Raw genomic sequence first — 24,527 nt, 5'->3', positions numbered from 1 at the left:
CTGGTGGCCCTGCCTAGCCCATCCCAGGGTCCAGGGAAAGGAGCTGGCAGGCCCCCTAGTGGCAGGGGCCTGGGGGTGGAGGGAGGGTCTTTGAGATCCCTGAGGAATGTGGGGTTCTCTTCTCATTAACCAAACAAGGCCCCAGCTGGGAGCCCATCCCAGCCTCCGGGGCCTCACCTGATGGGACCACACGCTCCCTTCCTGGGTCCCTGTCTTCATCCCAGTGCACGGCCCGGGCTCATGACCCCAGCGATTCACCAAGCTCCTACAGGGCACCTGCTGCTCTGGGCTGTGGGTGGGGTGGGGTGGGGTGGGCATAACCAGGGGGGTGACAGTTTATGCGTGGGGTCCTGTAGGAGCCAGGGTCAGCTGGGCAGCTATGGAGTGGTCTCCATCAACATCAATATGCCCTTATGGAACATCAGCTGTGTCCTGGGGCCCTCAGGTCACCTAGACCTTGTGCCCCCATCGCCATCAAAGGGGCCTGGGGGTCCCAGGACCCTCCCGCAGCACCTGGTCCTGTCCCAGTGCCCCCTGTGAGCAACCCCCGGAGAGGAGACTGGTGACCTCCAGTTAGTCCAGCCTTGGGCTGGTGTGAGGTCCCTGGGGGATGCTGGGAGCCATTCCCTGGGGCCTCCTCTTCTTGTCCGCCCGCCCCCCCCCACCCCCCCACCCCCCGCCGTGTGCTGAATTCCCAGAAGCCTCTGGGGTTGGATCTCATCCGCCTTTTCCTCTCATCCTCTAAGTGGGCCAAGATGCTGACGACGGTGGGGGCTGCGGGCCCAGCGCTGCCAGGGGCCTCTCCCTGCTGGGGGTGGAGGACAGGCCTGGGCAGGAGGCATGGAGGCTGAGAGGACCTGTCTGGCTCCTGCCAGGCCTTCCTCCCCGGCAGGGAGCGTGGGAGCTGCTTGGGCCCTGGGTCCAGGGCTGGCTCTGCCGCAAATGCCCGGGTCAAGCACCCTGAGCCTGAGTTTCCTCCCAGGGAGCGCTGATGGGCAGAGCTGGTGAGGGCTGACCCTGGGCTGCGAGGGAGGCATGGCTGGCCTCCTTGGGCCTGCCAGGGATGGCCGCACACTCGGGGGGCGGGGGGGGGGGGGCGGGCGGCCTTCCTGGGGTCTGATCCTGCCCTTTCACCTGGGGAGAGGGGCTGAGGGGCCTGTCCTTCAGCACTTGGGGCCTTTCTGCCAGAGGGGGCTCCGCAGAGCCGGGCAAAGGGCCCCAGAGTCACTGGTGGCAGGGAAACTGAGTCCCAGTCGTGGGCACGCAGCCTGACGTCAGGGGGCGGGAGCTGGAGAGGGCGAATGGTGGTGATGCGGCCGAGGGCCTGGTGATTTTGAAGGGAGGGGAAAGGCTGACAGATTCTTTGCCCCTTTATTTAAAAAAAAATGATTTCAGAGAGAAAGGGAGAGGGAGAGAGAGAAATATCGACGGGAGAGACACATTGATCGGCTGTCTCCTACACTGGGGATCAAGCCGGCAACCTGGGCATGTGGCCTGACCGGGAATTGAACCGGCGACCTCTTGGTGCCTGGGTCGACACTCAACCATTGAGCCACACCAGCCAGGCTCTCTGCCCCTTTAGACTGAGCCTCAAGGCTAAGGTCTTGGGGCTTCGGAGGTGGGCTCCAGGGGCAGGCACTGAGGACAGTTGGTGCCTCCCGGCCTGGCCCCTCCCCAGGTCCCTGCTCTGCTCCGGGTTCAGTGCTGGACAGTGGGCATCCCTCTGTGAGGGGGTGAGGCCTGCCTGGGGGGAGGGGAGGGAGCAGTCAGCCCTGGGGGGAGGGGTGTCGGGGGGGGGTGTCTTTCTTCACTGCATGTCCTCCTGGGTGACCGCGGGGGCAAGGCCTGCCGCTGTCGCGCCTGGGTGACCTCGGGCTCTGTTGGTTCCCTCTCTCCCCCGAGACAGTGTTGGAGGGCCAGGGAGGCCTTCCTTTCTTTGTTTGTTTGTTATATAAATTAACCCATTTATTACAGGCTCGCAATGTCTCAAACTGTGGAGCTTCTACTGGCCTTTCCATTCCTTCCGTCTTCCGGTGGCTGACTTTCCTGTGGCGGCAGAAGTGGTGCTGTAGGTCCCGGCACCGCCAGCGACCGTTTTCATGCAGGAGCCACAGGGCCAGGTCCCCACGGCTCGCCTCTTCATCCTGGTTTTGCCACAGGAGGAGCAGGTGTACTTGGCGAGCTGGCTGATTCCAGTTTTCTTCGCCATTTTCCCGAGGAAGGCGCCATAACGGGTCCCGTATTTACCGACGACTCCGACCTTCTTGGTGCGTTTAGCCATGTCCTTTTTAAAAAATATATATATATTTTTTATTGATTTCAGAGAGGAAGGAAGAGGGGGAGAGAGAGAGAAACATCAATGATGAGAGAGAATTATTGATCGGCTGCCTCCTGCACGCCCCCTACTGGGCATGGAGCCCACAACCTGGGCATGTGCCCTGACTGACGGGGAATCGAACTGTGACCTCCTGGTTCACAGGCTGATGCTCAACCACTGAGCCACGCCGGCCAGGCCGGGAAGTCCTCCTTGATGTCTAACCTCATGGAGCAACCCTAGTGGCCTGACCGTGGCTTTGAGCCCCTTCCCTCCACCCCCCAGCCACCCTCAGAACCCCAGATGTCTTAGGCAGGGCGGAAGCAGGACAAGATTGGGGTTCGTCCCTTCTCTCCCGGAGGGCACGTGCTGTCCCTGCTCTTTAAGCCAGGAAACACCGTGGGTAAGAGGCCACCCACTCTCTACGCAGAAAGTCTTTCCAGCGGTTGAGTCTCATCAGAGGAGCTCCAGCCGCACGGAAACCCGGCCTCCCTCCCTGTCCCTGTGTGTGGCGGAGCGCCCAGGCCACCCGCAAGCTTCCCGGGGACCAGGCTCGCCCTCCCCTGCCCAGCCCGCGAGCCCTGGCCTTCCCTGGAAGCTCCCCATGCAGACAGGCCCCGTGACGCCAGCGCCCTGGCAGGGCCTAAATCATTAGCGCCGCCGAGATTAGGCTGGTAATCGCCTTGTCGGCAGGCGGTGGCGGGTGCCAGCCGCCAGGATGTGGGATCCTGCTGCTCCCTCGCAGGGCAGGGCTCAGGGGCAGAGCCCACGGAGGGACCCTGCTTCTCCCCCTCATGCCTCCTCAGGGGCCCCACGGGGAATGGCTTTTCTCAGGTACTGGGGCGGGGAGAGGATGAGCAGGAGTGGTCACCCTAACCCTCCTCTGCAGAGTCCGCCAGAGACGGGGAGACAGGCATTATCCTCATTTTACCGAGGAGGAAGCTGAGGCCCATGGCCTGACCTCCTATAACAAAGCTCCCAGAGGTCAGCAGTGTGTCTGTTCCCCTTAGGTAAGGGGCTCCCCAGGCCAGGGCCACAGACTTGGGAGGACCCCAAGTGATCTGGGGGCTCCCCAGGTTAGAGGCGGATTCGCCCGCTCAGCCTGAGGGGCTCCTTAGGGCCCTTGGACCTGGGCGAGGGTGCCCTCCCCAAGTCTCTCACCGTCTCCTAGGGACCAGGAATGCTGGGTGGGGGGCCAGGGCAGCCCCAGGGGTTCAGGCCTGTGGAGCCTTGTTCCGGCCTTTTCTGGCTCCCTGGGCTGGGTTCTCCAGCTCCCCCCAGAATGAGCTCAGAGGCCTAATTGCTGCTGCGGATGCAGGATCACCCTAGCCTGGGGCTGCGGCTCCAACGCCACCTTTGTTTGTGAACAATGGGCTCCTAAGAGGCCGGGGCCCAGGCCAGGCTCCGGCAGGAGAGGGGCCTGGGGGGTGCACTCAGCATGTCCAGCCTGAGCCCCAGGCCCTGGGCGGCTGATACAGAAGCAAATTACGGGGCTGGGGTTCTGGCTCTGACTTCAAGGGCCAGGGGCCCAGCCCCCCACAGCCCGGCTATAAAGGGCTGCCCAGGGTCTCTGTCCAGACCAGGCTCTGCTCCTGGCCAGGGGATACCATGGCTGCCACCACCACCAGCTTCCGCCAGTTCTCCACCTCCGGCTCCATCAAGGGCCTGGGCATGCCCACCGGCGGTTTCTCTCGGACGTCCACGGTCCGCGTCGGGGGCGCCTGCCGAGCCCCCAGCCTCCTGGGAGCCGGGAGCTGTGGCAACATGTCGGTCAATTCGTCCCGCTTCATGGCGGGCATGGGGGGTGGCTACAGCGGGGGCTACTCCTGCAACCTGGGTGGGGGCTACGGCCCCAGCTACAGTGTGTCGGACGCCCTGCTGGGGGGCGGCGAGAAGGAGACCATGCAGAACCTCAACGACCGCCTGGCCTCCTACCTGGACAAGGTGCGCGCCCTGGAGGAGGCCAACGCCGACCTGGAGGTGAAGATCCGAGACTGGTACAAGAAGCAGGGCCCCGAGCCTGCCCGGGACTACAGCCACTACTTCAAGGCCATCGAGGAGCTAAAGAGCAAGGTGCGTGGACCAGGCAGCTCCCTGCCCTCTGACCTCTGCACTCTGCCCTCTGCCCTTAGTACCTGCTTCTGACTCATCCCATCCCACCTGAGTGAACATTCCTATCTTAGATCTCCATCATTCATTCACTCCCTGGTCTCAGGCCTGGAGGACACCCCATGCAGGGAGGTTGTTTGGAGTTCTCTCTTTCTGAGGGGGGGGGGGTACATGTTGGGGTGGTGATGGAGGAGCAGCAGGGTGCGGGGGCTCAGAATCTCGAAGGCAGAAGACGGCATCCCAGGTATAGAGGATGGTGTAGGCAAAGGAGCAGAGGCGGGGGAGAGGTTGGTGCTGGCTGCCGGGGGCTGGAATGTGAGCAGGGAGGCGGCTGCCTGCGGCACGTCTTCCAGGCAGTCCTCCTGGATGGATGGCACTTTCCTCTTCCCCCCAGATCTTGGGGTTCCTTCAACACGTTGAGGTTCAGTCTATGCCCTGCTCATTGTGCGGATCTCACTGAGGTTGGCAGGTACTCGCGCTGCCTTTGTTGTGGGTCCTCTTCACTCCCTCCATGCGGGTCACTCTGGGGCTTCCTGAGGGCAGAGCCCGTGTCTCTCTTTGCAGATTGGGGGGCGGGTTCGGAAGGAAGGAGCTGTGTCTTTCCTCTCAGACTGGAAACTTCAGGGAAGGGATTTCTCTTAGTCTGATGGATCTCTCTCTCTCTCTCTCTCTCTCTCTCTCTCTCTCTCTCTCTCTCTCCCTCTAAGAACATGGCCTTGGCATTCTGTGGACGTGGCACTTGGGTTTTCTGCACGAACCCGCCCCTGCAGGGTCCTAGTGTTGCAACCCCAGAGGCAGCGGGGAGGTCAATGAGAGCCAGAGAGCCAGGCGCGAGGGCAGCAGGGGTGTGGCCTGGCTGGCGCCCGCGGTCAGACTTGCTCCGTTTCCTGGTGGAGAACCAGGCGTGGTGCTGCCTTTCGGGGGGCTTTGCGGGTTCCTGCCTGGGACCTGCGCCAGGCGGGGAATTCCTGCAGCTGTTCCCTGGCAGCAGCGCTCCTGGGAGAGCCAGATCAGATACTGGGCTTGGTCTGGGCAGCGGGGCGCCCGGGAGAGCCCTGGTGAGTCAGTGTGTTCCCCAATCCATTCGGGGTCAGCCAGCTCCTCACCACCAACCCCAGTGAACCCCGCACCAGGCCTCCTCCCTCTGAGTCACTGTGCCCCTCAGGGGTTTTGGCAATGGCCCCGGCCCCTCGCCGGACCCTATTCTGAGCGGGGAGGTGAGTGGGACAGACCCACGGAGGCCTGGGGTGGCTAGCAAACTGGCCCCGGCTCAGTCTGGAAACCTGGGGCCTGACCCAGGGTGAGCCTACTGCCGAAGCTTCCCTCTCTTACACCTTCTACACTTCAGCCCTCAGTCTCCAAAAATTCCAAATGCCACCCCGCTAATCTGCTCCATCTGGGCCTCACTCGCCCCACCAACTCCATGGGTCTTGACTGGAGTTTCTCTTGGGCATTTCTCACAACAACAATGACAGCAGCAGTAATAATAACGAACCTTCTGCTCCTTCCTGAGTCTCCCCTGTTCGCATTTAAGCCTCCTGATGACCCAGTGGGAAAGGAAAGCTTTGCCCCAGGTTTGCGGTGGGGCCAGTGGTAACCTCACTAATTAATTAATCACCTAATTAAACGAGTGTTTCCTCGGGGCCAACTCTGGCCCAAGTACTACGCCCAGAGCCGAGGATTCTAAAGGGAAGGAGACAGACGTAGCCTTGTGCCCTGAATCTCAGAGTTCATGGGAGGAGGAAAGAATTTTAAAAGTCATGGAAAAATCACACTCGGGAGAAGTGCTGTGAAAGAGAGAGGGGCAGGGAGGAGGTATGTCCAGAAGGAGGGACCCTGGTGAGGAGCTGATGAGGGCTTCCTGGAGGAGGTGGCAACTGAGTCTAGAGGTGAAGTTCATTGGGAAAGAGGGAGCCAGGTCCAGGTGGCTTGGGCAGTGACCCCATGGTTGTTGAGGGGTATGTGTGGGTCCCCTGGCATCATGGTTACCTATGCCTGGGCACAGTGCCCCTACCACTCTGTGAGTCCCCCAGCCGGGTCCTCAGAGGAGGAGACCACACCACAGGGACCCTCCCTCACTCGGCACACTCTCCAAAGAGCTGCAAGAGGGGTGCAGAGTCTTCCCGGGGCTGCTGAGGGTGCTTGCTCACGGAGCCCATCATCGCTCTCCCCCAGATCCTGGCCGCCACCATCGACAATGCCAGCCTGGTGCTGCAGATCGACAACGCCCGCCTGGCAGCCGATGACTTCCGCACCAAGTGAGTCTGGGCCTCCGGGACTGCTGGCGGTGGGTTCAGCTCTGCACATCACCGGGCCCTCTGTGTGCACGAGGTCGGGGAGGGGTGGGGGGCTGGTGGGCCTTCATGGCTCATGCCTCCACCCCTCCCAGGTATGAGATGGAGCTGAACCTGCGCATGAGCGTGGAAGGCGACACCAACGGCCTGCGCCGGGTGCTGGACGAGCTGACCCTGGCCAGGGCTGACCTGGAGATGCAGATCGAGAACCTGAAAGAGGAGCTGGCCTACCTGCGGAAGAACCACGAGGAGGTGAGGCCAGCGGGGGAGTGACTGCAGGAGAAACTCGCCTGGGGACAAGCAAGGCTGGGGCCTCCCCATCTGCCCGAGGCCCTGCTCTGCACCCAGCGCCCATCCAGGGTGGGTGCCTGGCCCTGACATGGCTGACCCTCGGAGGGCCCCGGGGGAGGCCTGGAGGGTCTTCTTCCCACCAAGGTACTTTCCATGTCCCCGAAGGCACGGCTCACTGTGTGGTGGCAGTTAACGATCTAATGAGATCGCAGTCGAGGAACAGGCATGCTGATTACTACAATTAATTACAGTGGTGATAGTCATCTTCCCAGCACATAGTGATTCACAGCAATGGTCTCAGCTGACACCAGCCAGCGCTGCGAGAAGGGTGCGCGTTCTCCCCTTTACCAGTGAAGAAACGGAGGCTGAGAGAGGCTGAGGGATTTATCCAAGGCTGCGCAGGCATCTTCCCTCCAATCTGTCCCACCCATGTCCACATCCAGGGCCAACTCACCACTCTGCCACCTCTCCCACCTCCTTTTTCAGAGAACTCTGGATCCCAGGGACCCCAAGACTCAACCCAAGGCCCTGCAGGGGGACTAATGAGCCCGTGGCTTCCTTCTCAGCTGACCTCTGGGCTGCCCTGAGCTGGGGGAGCCTGATCCCCGAGTATCAGAAGCCCAGAAAGTGTCTCCAATTGGCTTTGAGGCTGGTGATAGGGGTTGCATTTCCTAACGAGGTCTGGTCCTGGGGCTGCTTTCCCCCTGCTGTGCCGCATGGCCGACCGGCCGTGGGTGACAAGGGTGGCGAGCTTGTCCTGGCTCGTGCCCTCTCATGACAGGGAGTTGGGGATGGACACACAGCACACATGGGGGATGGGTCCTGCGTGTGTATGGGGAAGATGTTTGATATCCACAGCCCTGCACAGTGGAGCCATGACCTCTGCCTCCACCTTCAGGGCGAGGAGCTGTTGGCCTGTCTGCGTCGGTCCATCTGTCATTGACACCTGTGTCCCCCAGGTGGAGAAGGCGGGCCGCAGGCTCTCTCCCCAGGTGGCCCTGGGTGAGCGCCTGCTCTCCTCTCTGCCCAGGAAATGAACGCCCTGCGAGGCCAGGTGGGTGGGGACGTCAGCGTGGAGATGGATGCCGCCCCCGGCGTGGACCTGAGCCGCATCCTGAACGAGATGCGCGACCAGTACGAGAAGATCGCGGAGAAGAACCGCAAGGACGCCGAGGACTGGTTCTTCACCAAGGTGGGTGGCCCGCGTGAGCAGGTGTGCGCGCACCTGTGCGTGCATGTGCGGAGTGCGGAGTGTGGGCCGGAGAACGTGTAGCCGCACAGCCTGTGCCATCTGGAAGGGCCTTTGGAAACCAGTTGGACCAACCCTCAAGTTTAGACGCTGATCGTGAGGCCTGGAGAGGCCCCAGGCTCACACCACCCTCGGGTGCAGCCTGGGGAACCAGGTCTCCCCCGCAGCGAGGGCTCCTCCCGCACAGGCCTTTGTAGGCATGTGTGTGTTTGGATGTGTAACTCAGACCCTGAGAAGACACACGGAGAAGCGACAAGAACAGGCACAGAAAGATAAAACCCAGGCCTGTCTGGCCAATGTCGCAGCTCCCTGGGCAGCAACTAATGCAGATGCCCGCAAAGCAGGGCGAATCCCGCTGAGGGCCCATGTGGGCACCCAGGGTGTCTGTGTGCACCCATGTGGCCACCGAGGGTTGGGGCCCCACAGAGGCCAGCGAGGTGCTGACGGAGCAAGTCCGGGAGGTCAGGGCTCAGGGGTGGCCCCTGCCCCCGGCCCCATGTCCACAAGCCTCCTCAAGCCCCCACGGCCCACCTGCTTCCAGACCGAGGAGCTGAACCGCGAGGTGGCCACAAACAGCGAGGCCCTGCAGAGCCACAGGACAGAGATCTCCGAGCTCCGCCGCTCCGTGCAGAACCTGGAGATTGAGCTGCAGTCCCAGCTCAGCATGGTAGGGCCTCCGTCCCCCCACTCCCCTCCCTGCCTCCTCCCTGCCATCCAGGGCTATCTCCACTCGGAGAACCAGACTCCCTCACAAATGTCACTTCACCCAGCGACATGGCCCTTCGCTGCCCCAGTTACCACCCCGCCTAGCTACTGGCTGCACCCACAACCCCCCACGGTGGGCTCCTCCTCTGGGTGGGGAAGGGTCCCGCCTCGGTCTTATCCATCCCCTGCGCTTTGGCCACAGAAAGCATCGCTGGAGGGCAGCCTTGCGGAGACCGAGGCGCGCTACGGGGCGCAGCTGGCCCAGCTGCAGGGGCTCATCGGCAGCATCGAGCAGCAGCTGGGCGAGCTCCGCTGTGACATGGAGCGTCAGAACCACGAGTATCAGGTGCTGCTGGACGTGAAGACGCGGCTGGAGCAGGAGATCGCCACCTACCGCCGCCTGCTAGAGGGCGAGGACGCCCAGTGAGTGGGGGCACCTGGGCACATGCTTCGCCCAGGGAGGGGTGATTGAGCTGCAGGGGCAGCCCCAGCAAAGGCCAGGAGGAAGTGTGGAGGCTTGCAGGGGGCGACACGGAGACCGCTGGCTGGGGTCCGGCTGAGAGGAGCACTGAAGGCCACCTTAGAGCCGGCGGACTCGGTGGTGTAGGCATGCGGGTGCCAGGGAGGGGCTCTGCACAGGATGGGCATGATCGAGAGGTCTCAGAGCCTTCACTCTGGCTGCAGACGGAGAGCTGCATCAGCGAGGCGGGGGGGGGGGGGGGGGGCACGGCGATCTGCCGGGAGGCTGAGGAAGGGGCAGGGGCAGGGGCAGGGGCAGGGGCAGGGAAAGGCCTGGGCGTGGGGCGAGCGTGGCTCACAGCGGGACTCAATCAGTGCTGAGTGAGCATGTGAAGGCCTGGGTAACGATGAGCCTGGGTTTCTGGGTCCCATGACTTGTGGTTGGCGACGCCATTACCCAGGATGGGCTGAGGACCAGGGCGGCATCTGGTTTGGAGTTGGGAAGGTGGATCCGGGCCCTGCTGTACAGGGGCTGAGACCATCCTTAGTCATGTGCTCCAGCTTTTCTGTATCCCTAAGATGGTGAAGTCCCCTTTCCCGTGGTCGGCAAACTGCGGCTCGCGAGCCACATGCGGCTCTTTGGCCCCTTGAGTATGGCTCTTCCTAAGCCTTAGGAGTACCCTAATTAAGTTAATAACAACGTACCTACCTATATAGTTTAAGTTTAAAAAATGTGGCTCTCAAAAGAAATTCCAGTCGTTGTACTGTTGATATTTGGCTCTGTTGACGAATGGGTTTGCCGACCGCTGGTCTAACCACAGTCTCTCTTGCTTTAATTGAGTCTATTTGTGGGGGAGTCCTTCTAGGTACAGGAAAACGTGCTCAGCTTCTTGTACATCCCTGGCTAGCTGCAAAGGGCCTCTGGGCCTCTGTTGGGGTGGCCCCTTTCCATACTCCTGCCCACCAGGCCTGTGCCCTTTGACCCTTGCGGTTGCCATTCTTTTCCGTGCACTCCCAGCTGGGATTCCTCTTTGGTTTTCTGGGACCTCTCTCCCCTCACCCTGGGGCTCCCCAGCTGCTTCTCCTCCCGGGGGACAGGGCTCCCAGCGTCACCCCTGGGTTGACAGGTCCCCTCTCCCTCCCTGCAGCCTGGCCAACCAGTACTCCTCGTTCCTGGCCTCGCAGCCCACGCGGGAAGGTAAGAGTCTGCCCCAACCTGCCCAGGGGAGGCGGGAGAGTGGGAGGACCCTTCTGTGTGGGAGATGGGGGAGGGGCTCCGGCCTGAGGTTCCCTGCCCCACCCCCCCTTCCCTCTGCAGCCACGGTGACCAGCCGCCAGGTGCGCACCATCGTGGAGGAGGTCCAGGATGGCAAGGTGGTCACCTCCCGGGAGCAGGTCCACCGCTCTACCCACTGAGCCCTTCCCACTTGCAACAGCCCAGCCTCGAGGGTCACGGGGCAGCCCTCGCCTCCAGCCCCCCGCACGCTACTGCTGAGCCCATGCGCCCATCGGGGCCACTGCCTGAGAGCTATTGCCTTCCTGTACCTGCTTCCCAAAGCCCTCACGGGGGCCTCCTGAGTTGGCCCCAGTGACCACTATTAAAGCTTGGCCTGAAGTTCAATGCCTCCTGGGGTCCGGTGTGGTCATTGGTGTGGGGTGGTGTGGGCTGAGGGACTGGGGGAGGAGGAGAGTCTGTTAAATTTTGGGGTGGTAGATGCCTGGCTGGCGTGGCTCAGTGGTTGAGCATCAACCTGTGAACCAGGAGGTCACGGTTCGATTCCCGGTCAGGGCACATGCCCAGGTTGTGGGCTCGATCCCCAGTGTGAGGCATGCAGGAGGCAGCCCATCAGTGATTCTCTCTCATCATTGATGCTTCTGTCTCTCCCTCTCCCATCCTCTCTGAAATCAATAAAAATGTATTTTAAAAATTTTTTGGGGGGTGGTGCTTGTCACCCGCCAACCGGTTCTACCCACCTCAACCAGGCCTGGGGCTCGTGGGAGGACGAGAGGGAAGGAGGCAGGAGGACCTACGGCTCAGGGATGGGACAGTCCACAAGCTGGGACCGTGTCTGAGAAGCAGGCCCTGGGGTCGCCATTGCCTGTGCTGGCCCCTGGGAGGGCCCCTAGGGCTCCCCGGGAGCTGTGCCTACTATAGACGCTCCCGCCTTCGCCTCTGTCTCGGGGAGAGAGGCCGGGCAGGGCTTCCTGAAGGGTGGTCCGGGACATGGATGGGTGAGAGGAGGTGGCAGCGGCACAGCCCGGGAAACCAGACCGGCTCTGCCCAGCTCGGGGGTGTGTGTGGGGCGGGGTGACCGCTGTGTAAGTGAGCGTGGGGGGCTGTCTTGTTTGCTTTGGTGGCTTGGCAGCTGCCGGGCTATTGGGGAATCTCTGTCGGCTGCTGGCGGGGGCTGTCCGGGCCTGCCTGGGAAGTGGAAGCCATCGGCAGCCTGAGACACGACCACATTCCGCCCAACCTGTCTGCTGGGGCGCTGGGACCCAGGCCGGGCCTGGGGTGGTGGGCAGGGCAGGGGAGCGCTGTAGGGTGGCTCAGGGTCCATCCTGAAGGGCCATGTCAGGGGAAGGACCTGTATGGGGGGGACTGGCTGGGAGGGTCTCAGGAATGCGAAGGTGTGTGCCCTCACCTTACCCCGAGGCCTCTTGGGGTGTAGGAAGGCTAGGGAGGTGGATGGGGGCCTGGCTGTCGGTTCTCCTAGTTCCCTTTTACCACGAGGCGCTCCCCACAGTGATCATGTCCCCATCTGGTAGCTAAGCTCCTCTTTGCCCCCCTGTTAGGGAGTCCTGGGGTTGGGACAGGTCAGAACACTGGCCAGATGGACTTGTAGCCCCTAGGAGCGCTCCCCTGGGGTCAGGGCTGGGCAGAGGGGGGCAGTGTGCCTGGCCCCTTGGGGAAGGGTCTGGAGCTGTGGGATGAGGAGTGAAACACTGCCAGCCCAGTCCCATGGGGGGCAGCGGGACACGATCCCCCTCAAGCCCCTATCTCCTTAGCTATAAAACGGGGTGGTCATCTGAGACTGACAGCGTGACTGTGTTGTGTGCTGAGCCTGGTGGTTTAGGTCCAGGTGCCAAGCGGGATGGGGGCTCCATCCTCGCTGCCTCCCCAGCCCCCAGCCCTGGCCGGTGCGTTGAAGGACAGTAACCTCAGGCTGGGGGTGGGGGAGCTGCCGGGTTCCCCAACCTTTCCCCTACCAGGCCCAGGGGCCAGGTGGGCTGGGCTGGGGTGGCAGCCGCCTGGAAGGGCCTGGGACGGTGACGTCCTGCCTCTCCTCTTCCCCGTATTAGGTCATGGGAAAGCATAGCTCGAGGGCCTGCCTGAATCACAGGTGACGGGCTTAAGAACAGAGACACGCACACGCATATGCAAACACCCAGCATAGGGGTTCGGAGAAATGAGGCAAAGCCCCGGTGGTGGGAGGGGAGGGGGCCCACAGGCACCTGGGAGCTGGCCGCCTGCCAGGGGTGATGAAAGCCCAGGGGAATGGAAAGAGGATGAAGCCTATTGTCATCGCAGCCCCCGCCCACCACTCAGCCTGTTATAAAGGAGGCAGGCGAGCCCCAGCCACAAAGGCACCCAGGTTTCTCTCCTCTCCAGCCCTCTCGCTCTGTGCCTGCCTGCCATCCGCTGCCACCACCATGACCACCACCATCCGCCAGTTCACCTCCTCCAGCTCCATCAAGGGCTCCTCCGGCCTGGGGGGCGGTTCGTCCCGCACCTCCTGCCGGCTGTCTAGCGGCCTGGGTGCCGGCTCCTGCAGGCTGGGGTCCGCCAGTGGTCTGGGCAGCGCCCTGGGCAGTGCCATGGGGAGTGGCAGCTACTCCAGCTGCTACAGCTTCGGCTCTGGCAGTGGCTATGGCAGCAGCTTTGGGGGTGTCGACGGGCTGCTGGCGGGAGGCGAGAAGGCCACCATGCAGAACCTCAACGACCGCCTGGCCTCCTACCTGGACAAGGTGCGCGCCCTGGAGGAGGCCAACACGGAGCTGGAGGTGAAGATCCGGGACTGGTACCAGAAGCAGGCCCCGGGGCCCGCCCGCGACTACAGCCACTACTACCACACCATCGAGGACCTGAAGAACAAGGTGGGCGCTGGGGAGGGCTCTGTGGGGACCATGGCTTCTCCCACATCTCCTGCCCAACCTGGAATCCAGCCTGGGGGCTGTCACAGGGCCTCAGGGGGCCCAGGACAGCTTGGCTCCAGCGTGGCCTCTGGGAGCCCACCTTGGGGCTGCTCTGTGGCTCATGTTATTCGTTTTTGGGGGGCAGCAGGCCAGGCCAGGGGCAAGCAGGTCTCAGGGGGCTCCTTCGAGGCTCCGTGTCCTTATCACAGAGCTTCTTGCCACCTCATGAGTGATAGGATAAGGCGAATGGACACAGCTGGAGGGCTGGGCGGGCTCATGAGTTTGCTGGGTATGTGGGCACCTCTCTCCTCGGAGCCCTAGGGGGTTTGGGGCAATGGTGGGGTCAGGGGTCTGAGTGAGCATCCCATGGCACCTGCTGGGAGGCGGGGACAGGAGAGAGGGGGCGGGGCCTCAGGAGGCCTCTTGCAAGCCTTATTTGGGGATTTTTTCTGGCTTCCCATCTCTCCTGCTGCTCCCTCAAGAACTGGGCCGAGCAAACCCGGGGAGGGGGGAGCTGCCCACTGGAGCCCTGGGCCAAGGTTTAGCAGGAGTCGAGACTTCAGATTGGAAAATACTCTTTAGTGAGGACTCTTTTAGCCTCCCTTTTGGGGGAGACTCTCAGGGGCACCATGTCCCCAGCTGTAAAGTGTGGGGGTTGCCCACATCCCCTCTGCTTTCTGGGTTTCTGGGACAGTTTCTGCCAGGAGGCATCCCCCCACTCCACCCCCCTCCCACCTCCGTTCTCGGGCTCCCAGCCTGAGAGCTCCCAGGCTGCCTGCTCTGGGAGTCTGTGTTGAGAAGGTAGGTCCTGGGGGGACAGGAGGCAAGTTTCAACGCATTAGACTCTCGCTGGCATGGATTTTGTCAACAATTACACACAAGAAAGGAGAGAGGCTGGGCGGGAAGGGAGCCTTCCTGAAGAAGGCGGCCCCATCCTGGCCCCCGGCAGGAAGGCCCATCTCAGAACCCTGGTCTGGACTGAACCACCCGCACCCAGTGATCCGACTCTTTCCCCACCTCCCCAGATCCTCACGGCCACCGTGGACAACGCCAGCATCCTGCTGCAGATCGACAATGCCCGCCTGGCTGCTGATGACTTCCGTACCAAGTGAGCCTTCGCCATTGAGCTGGGGAGGCACTGGGGCACCCCTCCCCACCCTGGGACCCCTCGGTTGCTTGTGATACAGGCCAAGAACTGGGGGTGGGGGATTCTACCTCTTAGTCCAGGATGCAGCAAATTCTGAAGGTCGCGGGGCTGAGGTGATGGACGAGGAGGCAGGAGGGAGAGGTAGGAAGCGAGGCGGGTAGGGCCTTGCCCTGTCTGTTCCCAGGGCCTCAGGCTGGAGTTTGCTTCCACTCCTCGCCACCATCATTCTTCATAAGCCCGTGGAGCCCTGGCGAAAGCAGGGTGCTGGCCAGGACCTGGACCTGCCAGTCCCAGTGTCCACATGGAAGTCTCTGGTTCCCTTTGCAGGTTTGAGACGGAGCAGGCCCTGCGTGTGAGCGTGGAGGCGGACATCAACGGCCTGCGCCGGGTGCTGGACGAGCTGACCCTGGCCAGGGCCGACCTGGAGATGCAGATCGAGAACCTGAAGGAGGAGCTGGCCTACCTGAGGAAGAACCACGAGGAGGTGAGGCGGAGGGGGTGGCAGGTGCTCCAGGGCTGGCCACCTGACAGGGCTGCCCTGTCTGAGGAGCCCTGATCCCGGGGGTCCAGAGCCAGCGTGCAGGCCAGCCTCCTTCCTGCTCCCCTGCATCAGAGGAACCTCCCAGGGGCCCACGAGGCCTCGTCTGCCCTCCCCTGCTTTAACCTCCCTCCCAAGGACAGGGTAGAAGGGAAGAGGTCCCCTTGTCCCAGCCCAAACCCTTGAATCTGGGCCCCATGCAGAAGTTTGGAAATTAGAGGGGACATTCTGGGGGCACAGGCCCGAGAATGAGGTTTATCTTTGGGGGGAGACACAGAACCTACCCTCAGGGTGCCCACAGCCTGATGGGGGAGGCAGAACCCATACAGAGCAGGTGAACAAGTCGTTAGGAGGGTCAGAGGGGAGAGGGCAGGCAGAATGAGGGAGAGGTCTGGAAAGCTTGTGTGGGAAGGGCTGGAGTGAGAGGCCGGGGCAGGCCTGGGTGCCCACACCACAGTCCCCGTCCTCCACAGGAGATGAACTCCCTGAGAGGCCAGGTGGGCGGCGAGATCAACGTGGAGATGGACGCCGCCCCGGGCGTGGACCTCAGCCGCATCTTGTCCGAGATGCGCGACCAGTACGAGAAGATGGCCGAGAAGAACCGCAAGGACGCCGAGGACTGGTTCTTCAGCAAGGTACCAGAGGCCTCTCCCAGCGATGGGGTGCAGGAACCGAGTCCCCACAGCAAGCCCAGGGCCTGGCATCTTGGGGGCACCCTCTCCTCAGTGAGCCAAGTGCACCCCAGGAGTTCAGGCTCACCCATGGCATCAACGGGCTGGGAGCTCAGCTAAAGCTAGGATCTGGGGGTGGGCGGGGAGCCCCACTCAGGAACACAGCCAGAGGATAAAGGCCCCGGGACCCTCCACCTCTCCTGCAAGAAGTCAAGAATGGCACCAGGGTCCTGGCTACTGGTCCTTAGCAGGGGAGGGGGAAGGGACCCATTAGGGTTCTCAAGTTTCCTACTCTTATGCCCTCCACCTGTAGGGATTAAAGATAAAACTTAACATATTCCCAAGGTTTCGGGACTTTGGGAAGTGGGAAGCTGATGAGAGACACTCCCCACACAGTCAGGTTTAGGAAGAGGGCCCAGGGGAGGTCAGGAAGGCGGACAAGGTCAGGGGGTTATGGGGCATGGGGGGGGCCCATGTGCCTGTCTGGGCACCGAATGGGTCCTGGGCTGAGGATATGCAGGGCGTGGTGGTTGTCTGACTTGGAGAAGGGACCCCAGGCTCACGCGGCACCGTCCTGTGTTCTGTCTGCAGACCGAGGAGCTGAACCGCGAGGTGGCCACCAACACGGAGCTGGTGCAGAGCAGCAAGAGCGAGATCTCCGAGCTCCGGCGCACCATGCAGGCCCTGGAGATAGAGCTGCAGTCCCAGCTCAGCATGGTAGGGGCGCGGCCAGGCCTGGGGTGGGCCCTGGGCCTCACTGGGGGCACCGACCACCCTTTCTGACCCTGTTCCTCCTGCACCCCTGCAGAAAGCATCCCTGGAGGGCAGCCTGGCGGAGACGGAGAACCGCTACTGCGTGCAGCTGTCCCAGATCCAGGGGCTGATCGGCAGCGTGGAGGAGCAGCTGGCCCAGCTGCGCTGTGATATGGAACAACAGAACCAGGAGTACAAGATCCTGCTGGACGTGAAGACGCGGCTGGAGCAGGAGATCGCCACCTACCGCCGCCTGCTGGAGGGAGAGGACGCCCAGTGAGTGGGGGCCTGGCGCCAGGGCTGTGGGCCTGGGGCTGGGGGCGGGGCTGGAGATCTCAGACCCACATCTGATCTCCCTTCTCTGTTTTCTTTGCAGCCTGACTCAGTACAAGCCGAAAGAACGTAAGAATCTTGGATCGTGGTCGCTGCGGGCGGGGCAGCACGGGGCAGGCACCCATCTGCACCTTGCTGGGGGAGGGTCCCCCGGAGCTCCAGGAAATGATGGCTGATCCTTTGTGGGGGTGGGAGAAGGGACCCATTAGGGTTCAGGACTGATGCTCAGGGGAATCAGACAGGGAGACACTGCCTGGCCCAATGGGGGCAGGGCAGGGAGATGGTCCTTAATCCTGGAGTCCTAGTGTGATGGGGGAAACCTGTTCCTAGCTCTGAAGGCGGTCCTCTGATGGGGAGGCAGGGACCAGGTCTCAGGACTTTTGCTCTGAGTCCCTACAGATGAGCGAAAGCAGTCTGGACTCTAGCCTGGAGGGAGAAAGGGGCTTGGTCCTTGTCCTCTGGATCCCAGGGAACATAACCCACTAGCCCCGTGGTCCGCAAACTGCGGCTCAGCAAACCGTGGCTCGTGAGCCACATGCGGCTCTTTGGCCCCTTGAGTGTGGCTCTTCCACAAAATACCGACTTCAGTGCATGGGCCACAAAGTTTCAATCGCACTGTCCGTGCATGCCCGCACGTGGTATTTTGTGGAAGAGACGCACTCAAGGGGCCAAAGAGCCGCATGTGGCTCGTGAGCCGCGGTTTGCCGACCACAGCCCTAGCCTGATGGAGGCGATGGGGACCAGGTGCAGGCCTTGGAGAGCCCTGCCCAGGCTGATGGGGGAGACAGGAGCACAGTCCATGACCCGGAGACTGCAGAGAAATGGAGTAGACCCATGTTGTGGGCACCCCGTCTGCGAGGTGCTGCTCTTGCAGAAGGACACGTGGGTCAGAATCACCCCACCCACCTGGGGGGCTGGGGCACCAGCAGCGGGACAAGCTGGAAGGGAGGGAGCCGTGAGGGCGGAGGGACAGTGTGGATGTGATGCCCAGGAGCCAGCAGAGGCGTGGACACCGTGGCTGTGGGGGAAAGAGCGGGCTCCTCTCAGGGGTGGGGTGAGCCAGGCTCTCTGGACCCCTGCCCCCCTCTGAGTGTCTGTCTCCCGCAGCCGTGACCACCCGTCAGGTGCGCACCATTGTGGAAGAGGTGCAGGACGGCAAGGTCATTTCCTCCCGCGAGCAGATCCACCAGACCACCCGCTGAGGACCCTGCTCACCTGCCCCGCCCCCCAGGGCCCTCATCAGCCCTGCAGCCTCGACCTCCCCAGCCTGAGCCCCGTGGCTCCCGTCCCTTTCCCACACCCCGTGCCTGACCAATAAAGCTTGTTGACTCAGACGTGGAATGCCCCCTGATTGTGGCCACTGAGGGGGCCCCCGTGAGGGAGGGGTGAACGGAAGCGGGGCGGGGGGATGGGACAGGGAGGAGTCCGCAGAAGCCCACTGTTGCTGACTTAGATCTCGGACCAGGGTGAGGAGTAGGTCTGGGCAGAGCTTGTGTGTGGTGGTCCCAGGGAAGGTGGTGCAGGCCGGGCCAGACCAGGGTGCGGCCAGCGTATGGGGGGTCTTAGGTGGCCTCTTCGTGTCCTCTGAGTGGGTCTGTGGCCTCGGGCAGTCGCTTCCCCTTGCTGAGCCTCATTCTCTCATCCATAAATGGGTGAGCAGATTTCAGGTGTGGGAGCCAGAGGCCCACGGGATGTTGCATTCAGCTGCTCCTCAAGGTCCCTCCTCGGAGAGGGGGCAGGATAGAAGTCTGGGTTCTCTTGGGAGAGGCACCGGGGGAGGGGAGGTGGTTAGGGCCTCCATTGCCCAAGAGAAAGGGGGAATCTCTCAGGAATGTTTCCTTAAATGGTCAGCTGCGGCTCGGGATGGGGTGCTGGGGCGTAGGTTGTCCTGGGGAGCAGGACCACCCTCCCTGGCAGCCTGCGGGTGCGGTGGTGGGAAATGCATTCTGGGGAGGGGCCAGGGCACCCCCCCCGCCCCCCCCCCCGCGCAGCCACGCCCAGGACCCTGTGGGCCCCGCCCCTTTCAGGGGAGGAGCCTGACACCGGGAAGTCTGCCTTTGAGTGAATCCGGAAACCATGGGGAGGGGTGAGCCTGCTTTCCTGGTTTTCCTGGAGAAGTGGGAGTGGGTGGAAGGGGTGAGTGAGAGGAGGGGTGCCCCCACCCCACCCCGATTCACGGACAGGCCTGGGGCTGTCTGCTGCTGCACAATGAGACCTGGGTGTCCCAACCCCTGCTGCATCCTGGTGCCTGGAGGCGGGGGGCGGGGCTTGGGCGGGGAGGGGGCAGGAGCGGGTGGGGCAGTGGCTATCTTTCTGTCTAGCTAGGAAGTGGGCAGCTGGGGTGGGGCTTTGGGGCAGGTCCCAGGCCCATGCTGGACCGCAGAAGCCACAGGAAGCGAGGAGTGAGATGAGCCCCAGCTAACGGCCCTTCTGGCCCTGATACCGGGGAGGACAAAGACGGCGAGCCCCTTCCCATGGCTGCGGCCCGGACCCCTGCCTGCAGAGGCCACTGCAGCGCCGTGTGCGGGCTGGGCCTGCAGGTGTTGCCCTGTCAGCGGCGGGCGCCTCTCCGCTGCCTGAGCAGCAGCCAGGACAAGGATGCAGGCCAGGCAGGCGGCATCGTATCCCCAGGCCCCCGCCGCACATCCGGCCACAACCAGCAGAACCAGCCGCGGGCCGAGGATGGCTCCTCCGGAGGGTGATCTCATTTATTTGAACAACCTTCCTAGGAAGCAGGAAGGCTCTGGGAAGAGGCGCCTCATTGTGTGAACGGGGACACTGAGGCTCTGAGGAGCAGTGACTCAGCCCTTGCACGTCAGGGATGGAGCAAGGTGCTGCCGGGAGACGCTGTGCTGGGAACCGGCACCCGGAGCCCCACCTCCTGCCCCACCTCCGGCCCCACCTCCGGCCCAGCCTCAGGCTGGGAGGCAGCGGTTCTCTCTCCACAGACGGGGCCTCCTCCTATGCTGCAGGGGCTGCGGAGGGGTCAGAGTGTGGGGCTGGCCAGGGCTTCCCTTCTTGTTGTTTCTTTTCTTTTTATTGTTGCCCCTCTGCTGGGGAAGAAGACCCTGCCCCCAAAGTGAGGGGGCTGGTGGCTCCGGAGGTCATAACACAGGAGCAGCCTGATGTGCTGAGAGCTGAGTTAGCAGAGGCAGTGGCTGCCCTGCTGGGGTTGGGGTTCGCGGGAGATAGTCCTGGGCCCGGCAAGGGGATGCCCACTCTCTCCGGAAGTGCTCGGCCCAGGCCTGGGCAGGTGGGGGCCACAGGGCACAGACGAGGTTCAGGGGACTATGGCCTCTTGGGGATGGCGTGGGAAACTTCGGTGGCTTTTTCCAGGCACCCCAAGCTGACCCAGTGGCTGGGGACATTGCCTGTGGCTGGGCTGGGAGGCCCAGCTGTGGGCTCTATATAGAGTCTCGTGGTTCATCCGTACCCACCCACTCACGGCACAGAATGTTTGCCCCAAATGGTTAACCAGTCGGTAACTGCCCTCAGCGTGCCTCACCTGCTCTCATAGGATGGACACCCACCCACCTGATTCCCAGGCTCAGGCCCCATGGGTAGCCAGTTCCTGAGACTGCCTCCACCACACCCCCGCCCTGGGAGGGTGACCACAGGCAGTACACTGCCCACCGTACTGCCCCGCTCTGTGCCTGGGTCTGCATGGGGACCAGGGGAAGCAAGAGACGCCGGCCCTGGCCTGCAGGGACCCTAGCCTAGGAGGGTGAGCACGGCACAGTGGTGGGCTGACAATACGCCCTTCGCCCTTATGCAGTGTGGGCCTCCTGTGCCACCCATGCTGTGGGTGGCTGAGGAGAACATTGGGACCAGAGCCAGGACAGTTCTCCCACCAGGCACAGGGCTCAGGCTGTAGCCAACATTGACCCAGCCATGGGCTTCCCTGAGGGTTGTGTAGACCATTGTGAGGGGCTGTGACAGCACCTGCCCTTAGAAGGGGGGCATCAAACATGGGGGAACTTGGCATTCAGATTCACCCAGATCCTGGGACCAGTCATGGGGCCAGCGCCTGAGTCAGGGACATTTGTTCACCCCCAGAGAGCCTGCCACACCCCCTGTAAGCCCCTCACCCTATCACAGCTGAGCACACAGTGTACTGGGATTGTCTCTGCCCCCAGTCCTTCCAAATGGTATGCCCTCAGGGTTTCTCTTCTTGTTGTTTTTTGTTGTTGTTCATTTGTTTGTTTTTCCATATCAATGCACATAGTAGGCGCTTTATAAATATCTGTGAATAAATGCAATATGGCCACCAGTCTGTTCTAGGTGCTTTATTTATTTCGCCTCTAACATGCCTGTGAAGTAGTGCTGATCTTCCCATTTCCCAGAGAAGAAACCTGAGGCCCAGAGAGGCACAAAGACTTGTCCAGTATCTGGTCCCTGCCTGCCTGGCTCCAGACTGCTCTGTCCTGGCTCATCCAGCCTCTTCTCTCTTCGTCCTCCCCCGGAGCCCATGGATCTGGCTGCCACCAGGAGCTGAGGGCCCTACAGCCCCCTCTTCTCTTCCCTCAGTCTCCCTGGGGCCTCCTTCCCCTGCCATCCCTCCCCCAGGCCTGGCTGGTTACCAGAAAGAAAACAGTCCTAGCACCTGCCTTGTCCTGCTGATGCTGGTGCAGTGGGCTGATGTTGATGCAATGGACTGATGTTGATCCAGTGGGTTGATGCTGGTGCAGTGGGCTGATGTTGATGTAGTAGGCAGATGTTGATGCAGTGGGCTGATGCTGGTGCAGTAGGCAGATGTTGATCCAGTGGGCTGATGCTGGTGCAGTAGGCAGATGTTGATCCAGTTGGCTGAATTTGATGCAGTGTGCTGATGCTGGTATAGTGGGCTGATGCTGTGCAGTGTGCTGGAGCAGGGCCCAGGGATCTGGATAGGATGCTGATGCTCAGTCAGGTTTGTGAATCTGCCAAGTGGAGGAGTGGCATTGGCCAATAATATTTCCTGGCCAACTCTGGAATGAGATGACCTCATACCTGAGATGGGACGGCCTCAGGAGAGAGGAATGAGGCGAACCCACCACCTGGAGGTGCTCTGTGCCCACCTGGCCTGGTGATTCTGGCGTTTGGCAACCTTGGGGCAGGTATAATGGAGGAAATGCTCCCCACTCCTTCTCTGCCAACTCAGATGTCTGAGGCCCAGCTGGAGCCATCGCGGGTTCAGCCACCTTCCCACGAGGATCTCAGAGGCAGCCCCTCCTTTATTGCTGGGCTGAGAGCTGGTAACACTCACCCAGCTGCATCCTGAGGGCAGAGCATCTCAGGGTTTCCTACACTCAATGCTATTCCCACCTCAGTGAGCTCCCCCAGGTCAAATCATAAGGTCCAGGGTCAGAGACTATGTCACATCTCCCCCACCCCCTGCACCCCCAATGCTGGGCGTGTGGTGGGTGCTTGGTCTGTGGTGTGAATGAGTGGTTCGATGGGTTGGTCAGCAACTTTATTCCTGCAGCTTCTCAGCCCAGGCAGCTCCCTGGACCTTCAGCGCTGGGCCTGTGTGCACCCCTCCCTGCACTGCAGGGATGGGGGAGGGGAGGTGATCCAATTAGAAAGGAGGCGGAGGCTGTGCTGGGGACCCAGAGGGAAAGCTCCCAGAGCCGGGTTCGAGTCCCGGCTCTTTGGCCTCCATGCTGTGTAACCTGGGAAAAGTCTCTCACTCTCTTTGGTGGGAGCGTGGTGGCCTTTGGTGACCTCAAAGGTCATTTCCAGTTCTGAGGGTGATGAGTCTGTAGTCGGCCTTGACCTCCAGGCCCACCCTGACACCTGGGATGGTAGGATTTTTTTTTGTCCCAAATTCCAAGGCCCCTTTACCCATTTGCGGAGTGTGGGGAAGGAGGGAGCATCTCCCAGGCTTAGTCCTAAAGGCGTGTGCTGGGCCCCAGGTCTGCTAATACCACTGGGCCCTGTGCCCACAAGCCAATGACTGACGGAGCGCCATGCTGCAATGGCAAAGCCTGGCTCTGCTGAGGCAGAGAGTTTCAAGGTGGTATCGCCCAGCAGAGCTCAGGCTGAGGCAGGCCCTCTCTGCTCCTCACCTTGACAGAGGCACTTCCGAGCAAGGGCAGTGGCCAGCTCTGTGGGTCACCCCCTCAGACCACCCCGAGGAGGCCTCTGACTTTGGGTCTAGAGACCCTCCCAATCCTGCCTCCAGCCCTTGGGCCAAGGTCATGCCCACTGTGGGTGAGCTCCTTCCAGGGAGGAGGCTGAGCCTAGACACACCTTGGTCCCTGCCTCTAAGACACGGTGGGCGAGTGGGGATGTTAGGGGCAGACATAGAACAGTGGGTCCTCGCGATAGCTGTAAGACACATTAATCATGCTCTGTTATTCGTGATTGTTCTGTTCTGATTAGAGGAAGCACATTCTGACCTGGCTGAGAGTTGTATGCCCCGGGACATGGGAGTCAACCTCGGAATGCGTCCATTCCTCTCTTCCAGAGCTGCCTATCATCATGGAAAGTTTAACAAGCCTGTTGCCAAAACAATCTGGTCCCGGAGGTGCCCTCCCTTGGCGACCACCAGCCTGCATTGCCTGTAACCTGTAACCATTATACTATACCTTGCCCGCTTCCCCATCCCTGTCATTCCTACTTTCCCAGGTAATCTTTGTCCTTCTTCCCAATGTAAGCATATGGAGGGGTGCAGAGCAGATTTTCGTGGATGGCCTGCTGCTCTCCCATACTGCCAGCAGTATTGGAATAAACACTCATACATGATTCAACCCTGTGCCTGCTCCATTGGCTCAAGTAGTGACAGGCAGCCCGGACCCATCCCTGTCCGGTTTCAGAGATGGCCTGAGCTTGGTTCTAGTCCCAGGCTAGTGACTTTAGGGGAATTGCCCCCTCTCTTGGTTTCCCTCTACTTCACAGAATGAGTTCAAGACAAAGATGTATGTTGGGGATGCATAGAGAGAGTGGCGCAGGAAGGTGGAAAGGGCTCAAGCTGGACAAACGGACAGACGGGGGTTCCAACCTCAGCTCCCCATTGACTAGGGTCTTGGGGGGCCCCCTTATCCTCCAAGCTCCCTGTCTGTGAACTAGTGGCAGGAACAGGCCCCCCAGGGAACCGTGTGGCACACGTAGGGCGCACTACACAACACCCGAGCGTGGCAGGTGACCAGACAGCCACCTCCCCGCCTCTCTCAATGGAATGAGAGAGCCCAGCCAGGAATCCATGGACACTTGAGAGAAAACTGCTGGGGACTGAGCCCTGGATACAGTGTGGGGACTCGAAAGCCCATGGTGTGGTCAGGGGTCACTCATGGCACTGGTAGCAGGACGGGGACCCCCTCCCATCACCGTGTATAGTGGGTCCCAGTGATTAGGTGGAGCAATGTATTCGAGGTGGGTTGCTCAGAAGTATAGAAAAAAGGGCAGGGGTGAGGGAGGGAGGTGCCAGGAAGAGGTGGGCTGGAGGGGGTAGGTGAGGGGCATCTGTGCTGGAAAAAAGGGTGGGGGGCTGAAGGAGCTGGCGAGGGTCAGAGCTGGCCATCGGGGAGGGGCCCGAGGGGTCCTTCATGT

General features: G+C 61.8%; 3 protein-coding genes across 3 annotated transcripts; 2 read left to right on the top strand and 1 right to left on the bottom strand.

Annotated features, from left to right (window-relative positions):
• Positions 1-2,002: 2,002 nt before the first annotated feature.
• LOC308531767 (large ribosomal subunit protein eL43-like) lies at positions 2,003-2,281 on the bottom strand (the record flags this gene model as incomplete). The annotated part of the gene is made up of 1 exon (XM_081108867.1): positions 2,003-2,281. One exon carries the CDS (start codon positions 2,279-2,281, stop codon positions 2,003-2,005), a length of 279 nt encoding a protein of 92 aa, XP_080964993.1.
• Positions 2,282-3,922: 1,641 nt separating this feature from the next.
• LOC308532396 (keratin, type I cytoskeletal 42) lies at positions 3,923-10,837 on the top strand (the record flags this gene model as incomplete). Its single annotated transcript, XM_081109843.1, has 8 exons — positions 3,923-4,387; positions 6,599-6,681; positions 6,813-6,969; positions 8,039-8,200; positions 8,799-8,924; positions 9,165-9,385; positions 10,570-10,619; positions 10,740-10,837. The coding sequence occupies 8 exons, from the start codon at positions 3,923-3,925 to the stop codon at positions 10,835-10,837; spliced, it is 1,362 nt and encodes a 453-aa protein (XP_080965969.1).
• A 2,235-nt stretch (positions 10,838-13,072) lies between these two features.
• On the top strand, positions 13,073-18,291 carry LOC308532397 (keratin, type I cytoskeletal 17; the record flags this gene model as incomplete). Its single annotated transcript, XM_081109844.1, has 8 exons — positions 13,073-13,516; positions 14,581-14,663; positions 15,030-15,186; positions 15,714-15,875; positions 16,503-16,628; positions 16,720-16,940; positions 17,041-17,066; positions 18,105-18,291. 8 exons carry the CDS (start codon positions 13,073-13,075, stop codon positions 18,197-18,199), a joined length of 1,314 nt encoding a protein of 437 aa, XP_080965970.1. The 3' UTR covers positions 18,200-18,291.
• Positions 18,292-24,527: the final 6,236 nt, after the last annotated feature.

This window comes from Myotis nattereri (genome assembly GCF_964212035.1).
Source record: "Myotis nattereri genome assembly, chromosome: 16".
Taxonomy (NCBI): domain Eukaryota; kingdom Metazoa; phylum Chordata; class Mammalia; order Chiroptera; family Vespertilionidae; genus Myotis; species Myotis nattereri.
The sequence above is the reverse complement of the archived record's forward strand: the minus strand, read 5'-3'. Positions and strand labels throughout refer to the sequence as shown.